This window comes from Pseudopipra pipra, chromosome 3 (assembly GCF_036250125.1).
Source record: "Pseudopipra pipra isolate bDixPip1 chromosome 3, bDixPip1.hap1, whole genome shotgun sequence".
NCBI classification, from domain to species: domain Eukaryota; kingdom Metazoa; phylum Chordata; class Aves; order Passeriformes; family Pipridae; genus Pseudopipra; species Pseudopipra pipra.
In genome coordinates, this window is record NC_087551.1 from 84,045,482 (window position 1) to 84,066,504 (window position 21,023).

The 21,023-nt window shown below is 44.3% G+C and overlaps 1 protein-coding gene across 1 annotated transcript; it reads left to right on the top strand.

Moving 5' to 3' along the window:
- The first annotated feature begins 14,296 nt into the window (after positions 1–14,296).
- HTR1B (5-hydroxytryptamine receptor 1B) lies at positions 14,297–17,259 on the top strand. The gene is made up of 2 exons (XM_064650095.1): positions 14,297–16,002; positions 16,827–17,259. Exon 1 carries the CDS (start codon positions 14,807–14,809, stop codon positions 15,938–15,940), a length of 1,134 nt encoding a protein of 377 aa, XP_064506165.1. The 5' UTR covers positions 14,297–14,806; the 3' UTR covers positions 15,941–16,002; positions 16,827–17,259.
- Positions 17,260–21,023: the final 3,764 nt, after the last annotated feature.

The window sequence follows — 21,023 nt, forward strand, 5'->3', positions numbered from 1 at the left end:
TATAGTTTGATTAAGAAAAGCACTGATTTATGATCCCTGCAATTTTCCTTACAAGAGGAGTTCAGGTTTTTTTAGATTATTTCAAAGATTTGAAATATTTTCTGACTGTTTCAAATGAATAGAAATATCCAGATCCTCAAAGGTATCACCGCCTTATTGGTAACCAGCTTTATCACTGGACTTCCTAGTGTAAGAAAACCAAGACAAACCACAATAAGAAATGCCTTTATTTCCACTCACTGTTTTAAAAGTAACTGTTATTATCGCCTACATAAATCTCAAGTCCAGTGCAATATGACTTCCTACCTTTGTCTGGTCTTCAGGCATAGTTCTGACTATGTAACATCCATGGTTGCCATCACTAAGTATTACATTACATAAAAATAAGGCTGGATTTTGCCATTGGCATTGAAAAAGCAATGGAGAACAGAATGACAGAATGACAACTGGCAAACAGAACAAAATCTTGAAAATTTGGAGGGTAACATATCAGGTTTCTATGTCCCACACTATTGAGGTTGTACAGTTTTGTTTTCCCTTTCACTTTACATCTAAGAAAACCTAATTATGATTCATTAAATGACTCTTCTGGTGTCAGGTGACAACAACAAAAAAATTATATTCTTTTCCTTAATGAGGAGTAAATCTGAATTTTGTAGAGCTGAAGCCAAAGCCTACTGCCCATATTTAACATTGGTTTATAAAACATACGTCTTTTCAATGTTCCTTGTTTTCTAATCAATTGCTTTGGTGTCCTTTCCCCATTTCAAGATGAATACACCTCACCATTTCATTAGCACAGTGTTGAACAGCAGTACTTCCTTTTGTAACATTAACATTATTGTAATGAGCAATATGGGTTTCAGTTTCACTTACATTAGGATCCTTTATACCATTCTGACGACAGAGAAGATTTTATAGGGAAAATCTAATGTATGCTGCAAATGTTTAGTTGCAGAGGCAACTAGGCTAAGGCTGCCTCCCTGATTTTTTGCTGCTGCAGCAGAGACTGACGTATAGCACCAAATCCTGTCCTTCCCCAGCAGAGACTGTAATGCTTTTAACAGCACTCATCAGCACAGACCAGGCTCTCCACATGTATTAGCGGCTAAATGTTGACCCCCACATTTCTCTTACCAGAGAGAGATTGTGAATCTTTTATTCTCACTAATGAGGGCCAGGACAGGGTGAACAGGTTTGAGACTTTGCTGAGATTCCCATACCACGAAAAAGTGCATTTTGCACCATACGGTCACATCACCTATCAGGGAGGTGGTTATCAGAGAAAAGCTAAACTCGAATGTGTTACTTCAAGCTAATTTCCAAGCTTACCAAAGACCCAAATTTTTGACTTGTCTGCAACAAATGAAACAATTCTTTACTTCATCACTGTGTTACAAACCCACTTTTGCTGAAGTGGTCAGGAGTCCTTTAAACCCAATATTAATCTCATGCTATAAACATCTTCATTTAACATTCCTCAGGGCTATTTGAGGAGCAAATAAATATCCTTCTGCTTTTCAGAAAAACGCCTCTGCAATTAAACCTCTTATTAAATCCTTAGATTAGTAAGAGCTGTACTGTCATACAAATACTGTATTAGCATGAAAAAAAAAGTTAGAAAAGAAGGTACAGAGTGTTCCTGCTAAATGAAAATTCTTATGAAGATCATAGGATCCACAGGGCTTGCCTAGCACAAAAGGAATCTTTATCAAATTGTATTGGATAATTACTAGAAACAACAATAATAGCAACAAAATTATAACACTTTATTTTCATACCTTTGCCTTGATCAGTAATTTAAGCAGATTTGCTTTAGTCCATCAAATTTGCTTTCCAGAATATCATATCTCTCCTTTAACTGCATTTGGATCAGTGAGAAGCTTGCTGCTTCCTGGTTTCCACTGAGCTCTTCCACATTCCTGGCACTCCCTCATATCTCTTACTTCATTAGTCCAATCCCTATTTTCTCTAATTCCTGTGATTTTACAGTAATTTGTTCTGAAAATCAAACAGCAGACTACCAGAATCAGGTCACTTACTTTGTTAACATGTGGTGCTGGCCAGTGGCATGACAAAGCAGGATCCAAATCCTGCTGGGATTTTAACACAAATGGTGATTCTCCCTGCTCCTGCTTATATACAATACTTAAAAGGGCAAGTCTATATCTTCATTGCATTGATAGCTAAAGTTACCTTTCCACAATTCTGTCATCACTATTTATTAATCCCTTGTGGTTATGTCCAGAAATCCTGCTGCATTAGTGCAAAGAAGTATAGAAATGCTGGTTGGATCCTCTGGAAGTCATCCAGCCTGACATCCTCTGGAGAGCAGACCTGTGCCAGTGCTGGGTCAGGTCAGCCTGTGGTTTTGCTTTGCCAATGCAGCAAAGGGAGATGCAGCTTCTCTTTGAAATTGTCCCCCACCTTGCTTCCATGGATTCGTTTACAAAATGATAGAGTACATCTGCAATTTACCAGCGAGCAGCTGTGCTATATATGTATATTTTAAAATAAAACGTGCAGCTTTGTTTTTATATGAATTTAGGGGTTTTTTTTGTCCAAGAAGTAAGACAGCTTAAGACCTTTACTATTCTCCAGCCAAATTGAAAATTTTCCAAATGTGTTGTAAGAAACTTTCTGACTGCAATTTCACATTATTTCTTATACTAACCATCATGATCATGAACAATAGACTCTTCCCTTCCTTTTTATGATTGCCTTTCACATATATTTATATATATCACACATACATGTTTACATATTATATATAATTCTGTTATCTATGTATCTATATATAAAGATATAAATGCTTACCATATACCTCATATTTATCTATATTTGTATCTTTCAATCTTCTTACAAAAACTTCAAGTAACATAAGAGAAACAACTTAGGCGAATGGTGTAGGAAGAACTAATGAGACTGAGAAGTCAAATATCACAAAAAGTAGGAATGGGAATACAAAGACTTGGAGACAGCAAGTCTGTTTAACCAGTAGAAAGATGTTAAGAATGAAGCTTGATTGCAGGCAATCTTATTGCAGGCTATCAAAAACCATATTGGCAGAAGTCATTTGGTACCAGGTAGTCTTTAATTTAACAGACAAAAAGCATGGAAGGACCAACTGTTGAACACCAAAGGCATACAAGTTCATGTTAAAAAAAAGATGGAAATTTTCACCAGAGGAAGCATTTTACCAGTGGAGCAGACTAAAAAGAGATATGGGAGAATGAGTTGGGGTGGGTCAGCATTTGAATGTGTGACCTGCTGAAGACTTCTCTCTTCTGCCTCTGAGGATTTTTCTGCTTTTCTTCCAACTATCTCAGCTGGGCTGATAAAATACATTGCTCCTCTGCCTCCTTTATGGCCTGATTCTCACTCCAGTCATAAATTCTTGAGTTGGAGTATGGTTGGTAAAATTCTGTGGCCTGTGGTTATGCTACAACTCCTTGGGTCTTTAAAAATCTGATACTTTTTTTTCTGCTTGCAATAGGTGGATGCTCAAATTCTTTAACAAGTTTCAGAGATTCAAAAAATGCTATCCAGTATGTAAGTATTGTGGGTGGAATTTAACTGTAAATATACATAGTTACATTATTTAAATGACAGTGGGGTTTAGTCCTCATTTTGTCAAAATTTGGTTTTGGTCCCTGAGATCATTTGCTGTTAATTTTCTATATTATCACATTTCTGGCTTTTAGAGTAACCCACACAAACTTTTCCTACAGAGATACATCCATTTACAAATCACCTCCATCTGAATAGTGTATAATTTAGCGAAGCTACTGCTTGTATAAGCTACTATTATCAAACTGCAAAGACTGAAATTATCTAAAACTGTTGAATAAATATTCTTAAATTTCTCTATTGCTTTCCTTCATCTGGCTGTGCCCACCAAGTGTTCTTGAAATTACAGAAAGTAAAATTGTGCCCTTTAGCTTCAAATATATCCAAATGTAGAAATTTCACCAAAAGAGCCCTAGAACAATTTCATCCAGTCCTCCCATTTCAAGGTCATATTAAACATGCTCGTGATTAGACATGCAAGTAATTTGTTTCTTCATTTCTCTGGTCTTTTGCAAATCTGATAAGCAATTCATTTGAAACTGCTGATGCATCAGTAGAAGTCAGAGGGGTTGAAAACAGTTAACAGTTGGACTCGATGATATTAACAGCCTTTTCCAGCCTAAATGACTCTTTGATAAGCAGCAGTCTGACCCTTTTAAATGAAAGCAGAATTGAGTACAGAAAAGGGAGGGAGGTACTAAGAAGACAGTAGATGATTTTAAAGTATGCCTAAAATCTCCAAAGCAAGCTTAAAAGGCTTCCTTTGCAAAGGAAAGGAAGGTACCTAAATATGCTCTAATAATTTTTATGTAACAAATCCAAGAAATACAATGCACACAACCATCAGCTTCCAGGAATACCTCTCCTACTGTTTTAGTCAGATAATATTAGGCTTTCATCAACTGACTGACCCATGTTTCATGGTTCCTCAGAGGATGATGTCCCAGAGGACTTTGTGTACTTACTGGCAATCAAAATGTCAAAGACTGAACAATGCTACCAAAAAGCTTTTTTGAAATGCTTTTTTTAAAGGGAACTACTGAACTCTTGCAGGTCTCTTTGAGAACATGAAACTAAAAATTCTTTTTTTTTTTTTTTTGGAATTTACAAAGTGTCCCTGATGTAGGAAGTGAGAGCACTGCTGAGGTCTTATCAGATTCATACTGAATCATGTAAGAGAGCAATATATATACATTACTGGATTTATCACCAAGGCCATTGGTAGGCAGCACAGTGGAAGACAGTATATTAACACCTAATGTTACATACAGTACTAAGCCAACAAGAAAGTCTGCTGAGGTAAGAAACCAGTGAAAGAGATCTAGAATAAATGCCAGTAGTTGCCCTACAGCCAAAGGAAGGAGGAAGAGTCCTGGAAAGTCACTGGTATAAGAGGTCCCGTCTGCCATGACCAGGTGCCTAAAGTTTTATTTTAAGTGTGTACATTTTAGGCAGAGGTTAGGCAGGATGATTTAAGAGGAACCCCCCCAATTCTTATAATCAAACTTTAAGCAAGACTGTCCTTTGGGGAGACTGGAGAACTTGATCTTCAAGGGCAGATAAGGAGCAGATGTAGAAGGGAGAAGGTAATCATGTTCTCTACTTCTCGAACCCCCAGTCTTTAAGAACATAATTTCTAGCAGGTTTGGGTTTTTATCCCCTTTTATCTCTACAGCTCATAATTCAGAGCTGTAATAGAAGCAAGTAACCACATGCATGTTACATTTTAATAGTCTGCTTTTTTACTTTCTTTTATTTCTGGTTAGTTGCATAAGGAAAATAAGGGACAGTTCTTATCTTTTAAATATAGCAAAACATATAGTAAAACTGCTTTTCTCAAACAGAAAATTAGGAATGATTACATTTTGTAGGTTCTGATTGGTCATATTTTGAATTCTCTTCTGTGCTGATCAGATCATTTTATGTGAATCAGTCACATGTTGCTGTACATGGTTTGCATGGCAAGGTTTTGGTAGCATAGGGGGCTACAAAGGGGGCTTCTATAAGAAGGTGTTAGAAGCTTATTCTATATCCAACAGAGACAATGCTAGCTGGCTCTGAGACAGATCCGTCTAGAGGCACTACTGCAATCACTGCTGGGCTCCAACTTGGCCAGTGATTGCAGTAGTGCCTCTAGAACACCCTATTTAAGAAGGGAGAAAAAAAAACCTCTTGTACCTGCAACTGTAGCAGAAGAGAGGGTTGAGAATATGTGTAACAATTCTACATACATCCAGTGAAGAAGGAGAGGGTGAAGGTGCTACAGGTGCCAGAGCAGAGATTGTGACACCCGGAGCGCCACTGTGGAGCAGATATTCAGCTGCAGCCCCTGTAAGACCCCATGCTGGAGCAGGTGGATGCAGCCAAAGGAGTCTGTGACCCCATGGGAAGCCCATGCAGGAAGAGGCTCCTGCCAGGACCTGTGGACCTGTGGAGAGAGAAGCCCATGCTGGAACAGGTTTGCTGGCAGAACTTGTGACCCTGTGAGGGACGCACGCTGGAGCAGTTTGTTCTTGAAGGACTGCACCCCATGGAAGGGACCTGGGCTGGAGCAGTTCATGAAGAACTGCAGCCCACAGAAAGGACTCATGTTGGAGTTCACACCAGAGCAGGGGAAGAGTGTGAGCAGTCCTTCCCTGAGGAGGTAGCAGGGGCAGAGGCAATGTGTGATGAACAGATTCCAGCCCCTGTTCCCTATCCCCCTCAGTCATTTAGAGGTAGAGGAGGTAGAGGTAGAGAAATCAAGAGTGAAGTTGTGCCTAGGAAGAAGGGAGGGGTGGTGTGGAGGTTTTCAAAAATTTATTTTTATTTCTCATTATCCTACTCTGATTTGATTTCCAATAAATTAAACTAATTTTCCCAAGCTGAGTCCGTTTTGCCTGTGATGGTAACTGGTGAGTGATCTCTCCCTGCCTTTATCTCTACTCACAAGAATTTAGTTGTATTTTCTCTCCCCTGTCCAGCTGAAGAGAGGAGTGATACAGCAGTTTTGGTGGGCACTTGGCATCCAGTTGTGAAGCCTCTTATCATTCTTGGATCTTGACAGTGATTTCTGAACTGTACAGATGAAAAACAATGCAAGAGATGTCATTAATAGTTATTATTGACAGACAAAGATTTTATAGCAAGCCACTCAAAGCCCAGAATCAGGACCCTCAAAGCTATGTTCATAGTTCTATAAGCACTTAGAGCAAACACAAAGTCTCTCTTCTAAAGAATTGCAGTCTAACATGAGCACTGGCAGAGGCACACAGGTGGGAAAACATCAGCAAACAAAATACTACCAGGAAGAATAACGGGCAGCAGTCATAGTTTCATCAACAGCCTGACTCTTGTAAAGTGTGTTTTGTAGGCATCACACCATGGGAGGATTTTTAAGTAATATAATAAGGGTATCTGTGCTTGCTACAGGAAACTTGTCTCAAGCCTGAGAAGGCATGAAGATGCCTGATTAAAATCGAGTAATACTCTAGGAGGGGCCAGCATCAGAGGCTAGTGGGAGGCAGTAATTAACCTGAATATGTGATAAGAAATGGATAAACTACCAAAGGCTTTGAAAGTCATGTAAAGAAAATGTGCTTGTTAGTGAGGTATAAATGAAGGAGTGAGATAAGGAAAGGGCTGTACAAAGAAGGGATGAAGAGAGAAGAGGGTCATGGCCACAACAGGAGGTATGGAACTGCATGGTAGCATTTGTGTAGGTATAGTGCAACTTCCAAGGCCAGAAAAAAGTAACTGAAGCATTATAGAAACCAGGATGATAGTTTTAGCTGCTAAACCTCCCTAGCTCCACGCCACTTTTAAGAAGGGGCAACTTGGGCAATAGGATAACTTCACCTTTGTATTTTTTAGGTTCCCAGATGAGGCTTAGGGTTTTGGAATGTAGAAATCCCTTATGATTTAGTGCTCTGTTTTAAACATGAGAGAGGTTGTGGGTCTTGGAGGATGTTCTCCCTCCACCTTCCCAAAGACAGGAGTGTGAGCAGTGCAGGAGAACAGGTCAGGCTCCCATGCAGATGTGTGCTCTCTGCAGGAGCAAGACATGGAGAAGGCAGCTTGGAAGTAAGAGGGAGAAAGTTCATCACTAGGATGAAAAGTCATGAACTAAGGAGATGCAGGGACAGATCTGGGCCAAGTCTAAAGAATGTTTGAGAGTGATGAGAAAGCCAAGGAAACCCAGAGAGAGCTCCAGATTATTTTTTATTTTTTTTTTTAACAATAGATGCATATTTTTATAGCAGTTGGTAAGAAGACTGCTTAGGTTTGGAAGCCTTGGCTTCCTCTTAAAGAGGTGAACTGTGCACTCATGTACCTTTGCAGAGCTCCTGGAGCGTAGAGATGGAACTATGAGGAGAGTAAGGATTGAGGAAGGGATACAGCAAAATCTTCCCAAGGAAAGAAAGGAAAACCCATGAAATTCACAACTGAAATATAAAAGCTACAAATTAAAATTATCTGATTCTGCTTCCACAAACACAGACATGACCATCTGGCAAAAATTCAATCTCAATTTTTTTTAATCCACTAGCATTTTAAAGTCTACACCCAGAAGCCAAGGTATTTTTAAGATCACCTGAAAACCTCTATCTGGGCATGTTCTACCTGAGATCTGAATCCTTTAAGACTGACTTCTTCCTATAATAAAAAGTAAAACATACCTTACTAAACAGAGATCACATCTACATTTTACAGCTAAGTACTCGCTTCTCCAATAAACACCCTTATACACAAGACATCGAGACATGCATTTTTACAAGCCTATTAGGCTTCTCAGTTAAACAATCTTTGGATAATGAAAAGATTGGGAAAAAAGAAAAGAAATAATAAAATACTGACAATTGCCATACTTCAATGACACTGACTACAGCTACCCTTGTATTTGGCAGTTTATAGTGTCACAATTTTATTTACCTACATCTTCAGGGCCTTTTGACTATGAGAGTCTTTGTTTTCTTCCCCAAAGAGCTACACATAAAGCACTGATGGATACTGATGGCCTATGCCAGCTCAATTATTCTTTAGTAGAGTGGACTTCACAGTTAGCAACATCTAGACCAACAGTTTCATAACAGCCTCACTCCAAGACCAGACTACGTTTGATTTAGTTGGTTTACAGAAATTGTCCCTTGTCACCAGAGTAAGATCTTCAACTGTGCTTTGTAAAGTGCTGCTGAGAATTACTGTATCTCAAATCCCTCAAACGACTTCCTCACCTTGCAAAGCTCTGGTATTTGCATGATGCCATGGCCATTCACTTTTGCTTTAGTCTTGCTGCCCAATTCTGCTGATGAAAGTAGGCCTACAAGATCTTTGTAGCTTTCAAAATTGCTTCTGTTCCTCAATTTCTGCACGTTGTACGAAGCATCTCTATCTAAGCCTCTTGCTAAGCAGAACAGACAATTAAATTTTGCAATTAAGTCTCATACTGCAAAAGAAACTGTCAACTAGTAAACATCCTGAAAGGAATCAAATTAATGGATGATGCATTTTATTAAATTAGCAGCCCAAATCTGCATGCCAGCAAAAGCTCCTAGCTTCTGATTACCTCCAGGAACAAAGACTCTAGTCTTATAAATAGTGGCAGTGGGCTTAGCATATGTTACCTTCTTTCCTAGATAAATATTAATTAGCCATGACGAAGAACTAGATCTTTAGTAGGAAGAAATCTTTGCAGATCCCCTCAAATCAATGTTGACATACTGATTTCACATGGAAGAGACTTGATTCCTAATTTTCAGCAATTTTACTTCTTTACAGTGATTCACTGCATTGCAAAAGTTTCCAGCAAGCCTTGTGCATTAGTAGCTTGTTGCTTTAAAATGTTTTCAGATTTTTTTTAAAACACAAAATTCAGTGTTTTGTTTCTGAAAACTTGGTAGTTAGAATCCCTTTGAAATCAACCCAGGATCCTGAAAGGAGACCCCTTACAGATTCCATCCTCTAAAGCAGACAAAGATTTGAACATTCTGAAGTGGGACAAAGCTTTAAACCTAATATAGGTCCATACTGAAAGTGGAGGATTTATCTTCTGGCAGATCTGAGCACAGAATATGAGACCTTTTTTCATTTGAATCCCTACAGAGTCTAAATGCAGTGTCCTTTGCCTCCATGATGAACAGGTGCTAAAAGTTATGCCACTGACATTTAGTCCTGGTAGACAGCTGTACCTTTATGTCATACTGTCATGGCTATTCCCTACAGGTCATTCTCCAATGGATCTGTATATATTTTATAACAGATATGGGTGGGTCATAATCCATCCATATTATAGCAGGTAAGTTAAAATCCTTTCAGGTATATAACTGGAAACAGCCTGAACTGAAGGGATGATAATGGAGTCAGATCCTATGGTAGAAAAACAGGCATTTGCACTGATTTTAGTGTGAATTAGAGGCTCCAGGAGCCTCAGACACAAACCACAAAAACAAGAAGCCAACTGCACTTTTCACACAAGCAGTCAATTCTTCTGCTTTGTAATGAAGAAGCATGAGAATTACGGGCAGCCTGGAAGGAGAGGATATGGGGCAGTATTGAAGCAGATTCCTATGGAGTACCTCCAGGAACATTGTTAAAGAGCAAAGGCCACGTAGATGACTGAGCACAGTCACCAACTTCAACTTCTGCCTCCATGAACTGAAATGTGTGAAGATGGGTGAAGTGTCTGGAAATAAAATCCTAGAGACAGTTTAAGAGAGGACTGGAGGTGTTACTTTTTTTTTTTCTCTTGACCTCAGTTGCCTAGTTAGAGTAATTGAATGCTCCTTGGAGGATATCTGAGTACATTTTTCAGCAACTGACCAATACAGGTTTAGAAACTCAGTGTGTATTTGCACCTATTGAGCCCATGTGTTTCTTTTTCTGGGTCCTTAGAGTAAAAATCAGAACTAGGCCCAGCTGTTCATTACAATTAAATTTCAGTAACTCAAGCTTGGTGATTTTATTTTGACTAGTGACTTAAAAGTGATGACATTTAAATGGCCTTAGCTGTATTTCAAAGTTAACATTGAGAAACTTCACACGTAAATTAGTGTTATTTGTCTGTTGGCAAACTCAACAAAATACCACTGTGTTGATTTACATAGTGAAGGTTATCTTTGCTAACAGGACTCAGAATTTCATTATTTAAAATATGAGTATGAATCTCATCACAAGTGCAGGAGGCTACAGATGTCATTACATACAACTTACCACCTGAGTCAAGAGCAGAGGTGAGGTTTATATTGTGCACTGAGCCCCATGGGCAAATAGAACAAAACCCACACAACATTACCTGTGGCCAGGACAGATCTGACTCTATAATGAGGACTTTTCCTTTTTGGTACTTAGGTTTGTTTCTATGTGTTTGTCTTCTCTAATTTATTTATAAGACATTTATGCCATACATGGGCAGTTTTTGAAGCAATAAACCAGTAATAGGCTCAGTTTTCATTGCTGTTTCTATATTTGGGTATTTTAGTACATCAAAATCTGGATATAAGAAGTATTAACAGTCTTATGCCAGCAGAAAGAAATTAATTTTATGCCTGCCTCTGCACAGAAGCCAAAAGCTTCAGGAAATAGGATCTCTTCTCATAATCATCTTTTCAGATCCAGTTAGGAGAGGGGAAAATAAACAATGAAATGCAAGCTTCCAGGTGCCAGCACAACAGTGTGATATGATCGTTCATGCGGTAATACATATGATTTACAATATGTGTCTGACTAGCACTCCAAGACTGCAGTACTTATTGATAATCTAGGTAGAACCTGGTCCTGCTTTCACGAAGTCTTGGCCTGTGGGAGTCGAGTTGTGACAGGAGGCTAAGGGCAGCCTGGCGAGCAGAGAGGAAGAGCAATTTTTTAAAACCTGAGCACCTCTTGTTCTGACACAAATCCTGGGAACCAGCATGCACAGCCTAAAGAAAGCAGCAGTTCCAGTGCCTGGGTGGGGACATGTCTTCTGCATGCCTCTCCAGCAGCGAAATAGGAGGAAGTTGGCTTTACTTTCTTGCTGCAGCTGTTCCTAGCCCGAGACTGAAGCCTTGGAGAGAAGCATGGGGAATGCTTACTGAACCTGCCCAGGAAGACCAGGTGGGAAGTCAGATGAAGTCACCACAGAGAGAGCTGGCATGCCCTGGGTGAACATTTTGCTCACCGCTCGCAGCAGTTCTACACAAATAAGTAAGAAACTAGTGAGCATGAGAAGAAAACAAACGAGTGATGAAAAAAGCATCTTCTTGGCAAGACAAAGAGAGAAGCAATGAATGATGATTACTGCTGAATAATAATCCAGAATTAATGGAGAAGGGCAACAGCAAAAGCTGTGCACAGAACACAAATATTTTATCATGAGGATAAAAAGTGACATTAGTAGGTTGGCCAAAACCCATCACTCGTTCACATAATACTTGTCTACATTACACAACATGGCTGACAGCAGTGGCTAAAGCTAGAACATTGCCCTTGGAGACTCTATAATTTTATAAGAGCCTTTCCATAAGAGAAAAGCTGTTCCAACACTGAATCAAGGGCTAGGTTTTTCCCTTGTTATTATTGGTGTTTTAAATTTAAATCACTCTCAGATACATAGCCCTATTTGGGAAGAATGTTGAGCTACAGAGGCTCGAGGGCAGTTGCCAACTTAAGCACAACTAAATTAAGCCAGAAATGTCAAGCAGAAGTGAAAGCAATATCACACTGTATTAGAAACCAGGATTATAAAATCTTTGCCTATCAAAGAGATCAGAAGAATGTAGATAGCTCTGTATTATTATTTTTAATGCAGTAAAGCCTAGAGGCTCCAATCAATTACCAGGCACCCCAAGGAGGTGGTGCCTGCTTGAATACAAGGAGGCACTACAAATAAAAACATGGAAACAGACCAAACACTCTCCAAAGCCCTTTTGGGAAAACAGAAAAGCTCACTGACATTTTATCTTCCTGTCGGCTCAGTGAATGTAGGCAAACCTTGACTGCCACACTTTCATTAATCCTACCTCGCTCCTTGAGAAAGTCTAACTAAAGATCTGGAACCGATTTTACAAAATCTCAAGAACCATCACTGGTTTTTTGATCTCAGGAGGCTCGTGGGTGCTTAGCACATCCCAAGATCGGGGCACCTTGCCCTGTACTGAAATAGGGAGAGAAAGGGCTGTCTCTGCAGGGCTCTGGCTTTCTATACTACTGTGCAGACCTGGCTCTTCTTCAGTTCAGTGCTTCTCTTTCTACAGTTTCCTCACCCTCTGGGCTACAATGGATTCTCTCCAGCCTCCTTTTGCTGCCTTTCCTTGATCTGCATCTTCTCAGGTGTGCCAGTTCCTCTTGCTCAAGGATAACCAACAGGGCACTGAGGTTTCTCACCCTGACCATAAGCTCTGTGTCCCAAGCAGAACACTGCAGTGCCTGTCCCTGTGTGGTGCCGACCATAGCCCAGGAAGAATGGGACCTCAGAGAAGCTGTTTGCCTTTCCATGACAGAGGAAACCAGCCAGACGCAGATATCCAAGACAGAAGTGCTAAGAGTTTGCAGGGAGCTTAGGCAGGCAACAGCATATGTGAACAAACATGCCTGCAGACTAAAAAGCCTTGTCTCCACTTTACTGGCTTTGTCGTGGCATATTTGGGAGGTTTACTCGGGCTGGACCATAGACATTTCACCGAGCTTGGAATTACCCTGACCCAGCAAAAAGCAAGCTCGCACTTCCCTTTGTGTGTAAAACTTTTCTGCGGCTGCGGAGAACAAACACTGGCAGGAGCCGTGGGACCTGGACAAACGTGTGCTCCCGGTGCTCCTCCTGCCCCCGCCTCCCGACCGCTGAAGAAACCTGCGGGGCACGTCAGGGCTGCTCAACCGCGGGCGTGCCTTTCCAAGCACACCAAGGGAAAAAATATATAAAAAAAATGGAGGGGAGGGGGGCGGGGGATAAGAAAGCCAGAGCCTAGAAGGCACGAGATTACTATAAGTGTAAAGCAGGCGTGTGATGCGGTGGGATGCGCACCCTTACAGCAGCGGAACTCGCCGCCCTGCGCAGCCCCTCGCCCGCCGGGCAGGGCGAGGAAGCCGAGCTGCCGGCCCGCTCCGGCTGTGCCCCTGTCCCGCACCGTCTTGGTCGCCCCGGCCCCTCCCGCACGCCCAGCTCCGGCACCGAGCGACACTTGCCACCCGCCGAGGGACGCGGCGGCGGGCAGTACAGCCCCCGAGAAGCCTGGCATCGCCCAGCCCCGCGGCGTAGAGGGCACGGTGCAAGGTGGGATGGGGACAACCGCAGGACCAAGGGGCACCCGCAACACCCAGCGCCATGGCACTTCGAACCGGGATGGAAAAAGAGGGGCTGCCCCCCTGGTGCGGCGGGGAGCGTACCCGGGCTCCTCCCGGCGCCTGCAGGGACAGGGGCGGAGGACAGCGGTGGGGCGGTGCGCGAAGCCGGGGCGGGCCGCCCCCCCCGCCCGGTCGGACTGCTGGTGGGTGCGGGAGGGAGGGCGGAGGGAGGCGACGGCAGCTCCTCCTCCGCGGGCAGGCGGGCAGCCCGACCGGCAGCGGCACCGGTTGCTCGGTGCCGGCGGAGCCGCGCCGCCCGCTATATAAGAGGCGGCGGCTGCTCGCTGCTCCCTCACACCCGCGCCTGCCCGCGGCTGCCGGCGCTGGGCGGAGGCCGGGCCCAGGCAGCATGGCCCGCGGCGGGGCGCGATGGGAGGTGGTCTCCCCCTCTGCCTCCCGCGGACCCTCCTCTTCCTCCTCCTCCTGCTCCTCCCGTACCCGCGGTGGCGGCTGCAAACTTGCTGCGGCGGGCTGCGTGTGAAGGCACAGCCCGGCGGGGCGGCTCCGCTGCCCTCGCAGCCCCCGCCGTCGCGCCCGCAGCCCGGGGGACGAGGCCGCCGCCCGCGGGCATGCGGCGCCGCCGCCGCGCCCGTCGAGACACGGTGTGGAGCCGCGGGCGGCGGGGCTGCGCTTAGGGCCGGCCGGGGCGGGAGCCCCATGTCTGAGGCTCGCCGAGCTCCGCGGGCAGGCGGCGGGGCGATGAGCTGGCGGGGCGAGCGGGCGCGCCTGGCCCCCGTTTTGCCCTGCTCCCTAACCCGTGGGGAGTGAGGCTCCGCGAAGCCCGCTCGGTGCTCCCGGAAGGGCGGGCAAGCGGGCGGGAGGTGGTGCCGGCGCGGGGATGCTGCAGCCCTCCCCCGGCGCCGACGGGGTCCTGCCGGGGTAGCGGCCCCGCCGTGCCGCGCCGAATCCCGCCGTCTGCGGGGGCGGCGGCCGCGGAGGGATGGAGCCGACCGGCCCCTGCCGGGCGCAGCTGGTGTCCGCCAACGACTCTTACCAAAACTGTAGCGCCGAGGAAGTGATCTACCAAGATGCCACCCCCCTCTCCGGGAAGATCGTGCTCGCCGTCGTCCTGGCGCTGCTCACCCTGGCCACGGTGCTCTCCAACGCCTTTGTCATCGCCACGGTCTACCAGACGAGGAAACTCCACACGCCGGCCAACTATCTGATCGCCTCGTTGGCCGTCACCGACCTCCTCGTTTCCATCCTCGTCATGCCTATCAGCACCGTGTACACTGTGACCGGCAAGTGGAAGCTGGGTCAGATAGTCTGCGATATCTGGCTGTCCTCGGACATCACCTGTTGCACGGCGTCCATCCTGCACCTCTGTGTCATCGCCCTGGACCGCTACTGGGCGATCACCGACGCCGTCGAGTACTCCACGAAACGGACTCCCAAGCGGGCAGCGGGCATGATCGCACTGGTATGGATCTTCTCCATCTGCATCTCCATGCCCCCTTTGTTTTGGCGGCAGGCGAAGGCTGAGGAGGTCTCTCACTGTGTGGTGAACACAGACCACGTCCTCTACACCGTATACTCCACGGTAGGAGCCTTCTACTTCCCCACTCTGCTTCTGATAGCCCTTTACGGGAGGATCTACGTGGAAGCCAGGTCGCGGATTTTGAAGCAGACGCCAAAGAAAGCAGGTAAAAGACTAACGCGGGCTCAGTTAATCACGGACTCCCCGGGGTCGACCTCCTCCGTCACGTCCATAAACTCCAAGGCTCCTGAGGGATCCAGCGAAACGGGCTCCCCCGTGTACATGAACCAGGTGAAGGTGAAGGTCTCGGATGCCCTGCTGGAGAAAAAGAAGCTGACGGCCGCTAGAGAGCGGAAAGCTACAAAGACTTTAGGGATTATTTTAGGAGCCTTTATCGTCTGTTGGCTGCCTTTTTTCATCATCAGCCTGGTATTGCCTATTTGCAAGGACGCTTGCTGGTTCCACATGGCCATCTTTGACTTTTTCACGTGGCTTGGATATCTCAACTCCCTCATCAACCCCGTCATCTATACTATGTCTAACGAAGACTTCAAACAAGCTTTTCACAAACTCATACGTTTCCGATACACAGGTTGAGATGTTGAATGCGATGTGTTCTCCGGGGCAGCCCCCATGCACGCCCGCGCCCGGCGCCACAGGTAGGTCCGCGCTCCGCCGCCTCCTCCCTGGAGAGCCGCGGTGCTCGGGACGGGAAGAGCGGGGGGGGCGGGAAGGGGGAGAGAGGGGGTGCGACCCTACAAATAGCTGGTGTTCAGACCCTTTGCTAGTGGCGGCGAGCAGCGGGGATGCTGCACGCTCCTGACATTTCACTGTGTGTGTGTGTGTCGTGTGTGCCCCCCGCCCCCCAGCTCGTAGGGAGTGACTCAACGACAATCTGCTTTTTACTCCACCTATTAAACCAGTCTGCCGCCATTTCGCATGCCAATGCCCATGTTTGGGCCAATTAGTGCTAAACGGTACTTGCTTTTCGAGCCCCCGGCAGCCGAGCTCCCTGGAGAGCGCCGGGGCCGGGCCGGTCCCCGCGGCTTCGCTCCCGGTGCCGCCTCCCGGGCCGATGGGCAGCTGGGGGTGCAGCCCCCTTGGCAAACAGTCGTGCAGCCCCGGTGCCCGCGGCGTGTCGCTTTTTGGGTTTTTGGTTTTTTTGCGAGGACAGGCCCCAGATGAAGGCTACTGGCGAAGTCGAGCCCTACTTCTTTCCGGTCTCCTCACGGCGCCGTCTGCTCCTGCGGGAGCGGAGCCGGCTGCGAGCAGGCGTCCCGAGGGGAAAGCTGCCCCTTAGCCTCCGTGACACCCGTCACCTCGGTGTGTCTCTTCACACGCGGAGGGGCTCTGCCTTCCCGCGCCTCGGACAGCAGTGGCTGCCAGCTCATCGCTAAACTGGGCGCCAGGTTCTGCAGAATGCATACATGCCGTTATTGTGATACTTTAATAATTCTGCCAATCTTTTGCTTTTTGTCTGCAGAATCAAGTTGCTATTGTAAAGACCCACTGCTTGAAACTTCCCCAAGCCCAGTTGCCAGACTCATGATGCTGCAAAAACGTCAATACATACTGCCACCAAACTGCTCAGCTCTGCGTTTCAGTGTAATGACTCTGGCAGAGATGCTGTTCCAATAGGCACGCAGATCAGTTGCAAAAAAAGAGGGCAGCCTCGAATCAAGGTTTATAATTCATCTGGAATGAAGAAAAAAGTTTGAGAGTAAACTCCATTTATTTTGCAGGCTTAACTTCTTAATTTGTTCTCCAACCGGTTGTAGGGGTGTGCACAAGAGCACAGTTGTCTCTGTCCGTGTTGGTAGCGTAGTTGTACTTCTGCACATCTGTAATTTCTTTCAGTGGAAAGAGTTGCTTCCTTCACTTAGGAGGCCAAAAGGAGAAAAAAGCAGCTTTTAAAATAGGAGCGTCACAGTAAATTCTGTAAATGACTCCTTTAGTGTGAGAAGTGACAGTGTGCAAAAGTTATATTTGTATTTCAAAACAATAGCAAATGCTCTAGAAACAAAAGTTGTAGACCTCTTCAATTGCACTGCATACCTGTAGTCTGTCCTCATAGTTGACTTTATAAAGTAAATGCTTCTTGATTCTACTCCATTACTCAAGAGCAGAAATCAAGAAGTCCAATGACTTTTTCCATAAACCAGCTGGGAATAGAAGTAGCAGTTTGATGTTGTAACCATGTTTTCCATTTTGTGTTGGTTGCACACCCTTACCGCATGAACCACTGCAAAATTTATAATTCTCTAAGTACTTATATTATTAAGTGTATTTTGTAAAGAAGTGAAGCAGTTTGCCCTTTCAGAAGAGCAATTTCACCTGCAAAATAAATACCCATGAATCATGAATCAACTGATGTTAGTGAAATTTCTTTCCTCCCTACTTCCCTCATTTTTTATTTTCTTTTTTTTCCCCCCTGTCTGCCCCCCCCCCCCCCCCTTGGACCTTAAGACAGGTCTATACATACTCAGCAGAGTTTCAGGATATGGTCCACCTGCTGTGATAGAACTGCATTGATTGTTTCTCTTATGTGTAAATGAAAATGAGTATAAACAATAAAACGCTTGACTGTGTTCTCAAGAGTGGTAGCAATTGTGTGATTGAAAGAAGTATTTATTGGTTTATCTGGTTTCTCAGTATTGACTTTTTAGGTAACACTGATTTGATGAGTCACTCAAGAAAGCAGTTGATGGAAGTTGAAATTATGATCTTCAATCAGTAGTTAATTTTTTAACAGGCAGCTTTAATTGTAACTAGTACTGTTAGGTATAATACTTACTATTTTCATGTAGTGTCAGAATAAAATTTTTAGGGTTTTTTAAACAATATTTTTCTTACTCCTTTAAAAGCAAACAAAACTTATTTTAGCACTTGGTGGATACTGTAGGCAATGTTCTGTTAAAACTCTATGTACATATTCTAAATGTGGGCTGTTACAAGACTGAAAAAATCTTACCTGATTTGTCTACCTGCTATTCTTCAGAGAGTCATTCAAGTAATAAGGATTTATTTACCTAACTGACTAGTAAAGAAAGAACCTTGACTCTCTGTGCTTCTGAACTGGTCATGGGCAGAAAGAAGTCTCTAAGATACAAATTAAAGCAGTGGAAATTAAGCATTTTCAGTAACTTAAAGAAATACAGAAAACTTTCCTTAAAATTGCATACCTCAAAAAAGAGACCTACTATAGTATGCTTCAAGAAAGTACCCTCTTAAATTATTAAAGACAGATGTGATTAGAGGAATTTTCTAAAACACTATCTTCTTTGATTGAAATGCTTGTATTCCTTTTAAGTTTAATTTTTTTTTGCGTCTATAGGATGAAAAAAACAAGGAAGATAACATAAAACAGTGCTTAACCTATTTTCATCTGTCATTTTCTGGTCATGTAGAATGAATTTTGTTTACCCCAAATTCCTTCTCACCAGGAAAATGAAACTGTAAAATGAATATTTTCAGCATTTCCAGAGGCTCGAGTCTTCTCTCAGTTTTACAAAGTTATGGGACTTGGAGAGCAGCGAGGTTCAGGAGTTGGGCTTTGTGTTCTTCACACTGTTGAATTATACCTTCATCTTCAGCAACTGGCAGCAAATACTCCCAGCTCCCTGTTGTGATGTAAGGATTTTGCTGAGAAACTAATTCGTCAAGAAATTATCCTTCTAAGTTTATGTGAGGCTCTGAACTTTGTGCACAAGTAAGCATTTCAGACAGCCGTGCTCGTGCTGGGAAGACAGTGTGGAAGCTGCACTGAGTAACTTGGGGCCAGAGGAGAGGAGGCTGAGTGGAGCCCTGCTGAGATACCTGCTCGTTAAAGGCCTTGTGCTACTGGAGCAGCAGCATCTTGTTCAGAAAACCATTCCCCCAGGGAGATAGGTAGAGTGAGGACATGCATTGGTTCGCAGCGAAGGAGAAGAAATGTAGGGCAAATGTTGCTCAGTGCCAGAAAACATAAATATGTAAAACGTGTTCCAGGATTCGCATAGAGTGTTTTAGGGCAGGTAGAGTGTCCTGTGTGTGCTTCACTTCTCTGTGACTGGCAGAGTGTGTCCTGGTTGAACCTAGGTTTTAAAAGATGCTCAGGATGTTGGCAGTAAAGTTAAGACTTTCTCTGAAGGTCTGAGGATATTGCTGTCCTGGTTCTCTGCTCCCTTGCTGTGCCTGGGTGCAGTGCTCTGCCTTTTGAAGGGTGGCAGGAGAGGCTATCCTTTCTGTCCACCTCATGTGTGTCTTCCCATGGAAATGGCTCAGACGACCCTGCCTCTTCGTGGTTTTGTCACAGGAACCTCTTCATGACCCTGCAGGTAAACTCTAAAGGTGCTTAAGCTCATGCTGTCTCAGTCTTTCATTACAGAAGTAGCATGCCTTTCTCTTATATTTCTTGCCTTCAGTTCACACAGTCAGATGATGCTTTTAAGACAAATGTCTCTTAGGCACTGAGGTTTGAAGTTGAACACACATTTGCAAGCCTTGTGCTTCCCACGTTTCATGGCAAGGGATACGTGTGTGATAGTGTTGCTGACTGCAAGCGCTGTGAGGCATATGACAGCTCAACTGTAGCTGCCATAGTGGGAGCAGCTGATTGCAGCCCCATAGCTGCACTGCTTTCCTACTATTCCTCAATTCTATTTAAGAGGCATTTCTCGCTCTTCCAATTAATAAAACAGAGATAGAATATAGAAATTGAGAGGGGAAATCACTTGCAATGAACCTTCATACAGCTGTGCAGCAGCCTACAAAGGTCTACCTTTTCTCCATGCATAAGAAAGAAAAAAAGACTAATGTGCCAAGGCTCCATGGGACAAAAGAGATTTCAACTAATTGTCTGCACATTTATACCATATTCACTGCCAGAGTGTCTGAGGAAACTGGCCTGGCCTTCAGCTTCCAGCAGGGCCATGTACAGGAGGGATGACTCCATTTGGAGCAGCTGATTTCCACCCTCTTCTGCCGCTTCCTGCAAAAAGCCAATTTGCCTTCCGTTAGCAGAGCACTCCATGCATTTTCTGAGTCATAGGTGCTACTCCTGTGTTCTCTTGGTCCATAAGAATTGGATATTGTCAGATCTTTAACTTGAAAATCCAGTTCAGTCTAAAGCTATTCTTTCAGGGAGCAAAGTGAAAAAGACAAGTAGTAGTAACACTGGAGAACAAGCATTGCGATTTGTAACAGCAGCTAAGGCTGAGCAGCATGGCTGAGAGCAGTTCTGTAGGCAAATGGTAAAATTCCTTTTAAATTGAAGTGTAGCACAGATTGAAGAACAGGTTTCTCCACCAGAGAGCCTGTAGCAAAGAAAGAGGTCAAGGAAATAGTCCAAAATCTTCAAGCTTTGACCAGAGTATAAGGAGAAAAACCCAAAGTTACTACTCCGTGTCTCAGGAGTCCAGTAGATAGGTGAGCAGACAGTTTCAGAGAGAAGAACCATACCCAGAGGCGTGTAGGAAAATAAAAGGTGTGCATTTATGCAATAAAGTAGGTACCAACTCCTCTTCGTGTGTTGGGAACCCTTTTGTCTTTAGGGGAACCACACATATTTGAGATATATCCTTAAAAACCTGCCTACATCAGGACAGAAAGGTTAGTGGTTTGTGTTAAGAGTTTTTTTACATTTCAGCAGTTAATAGCTAAGACAGAACACAGAAGCAGTTTAAGTGAACTCTCCTACAGC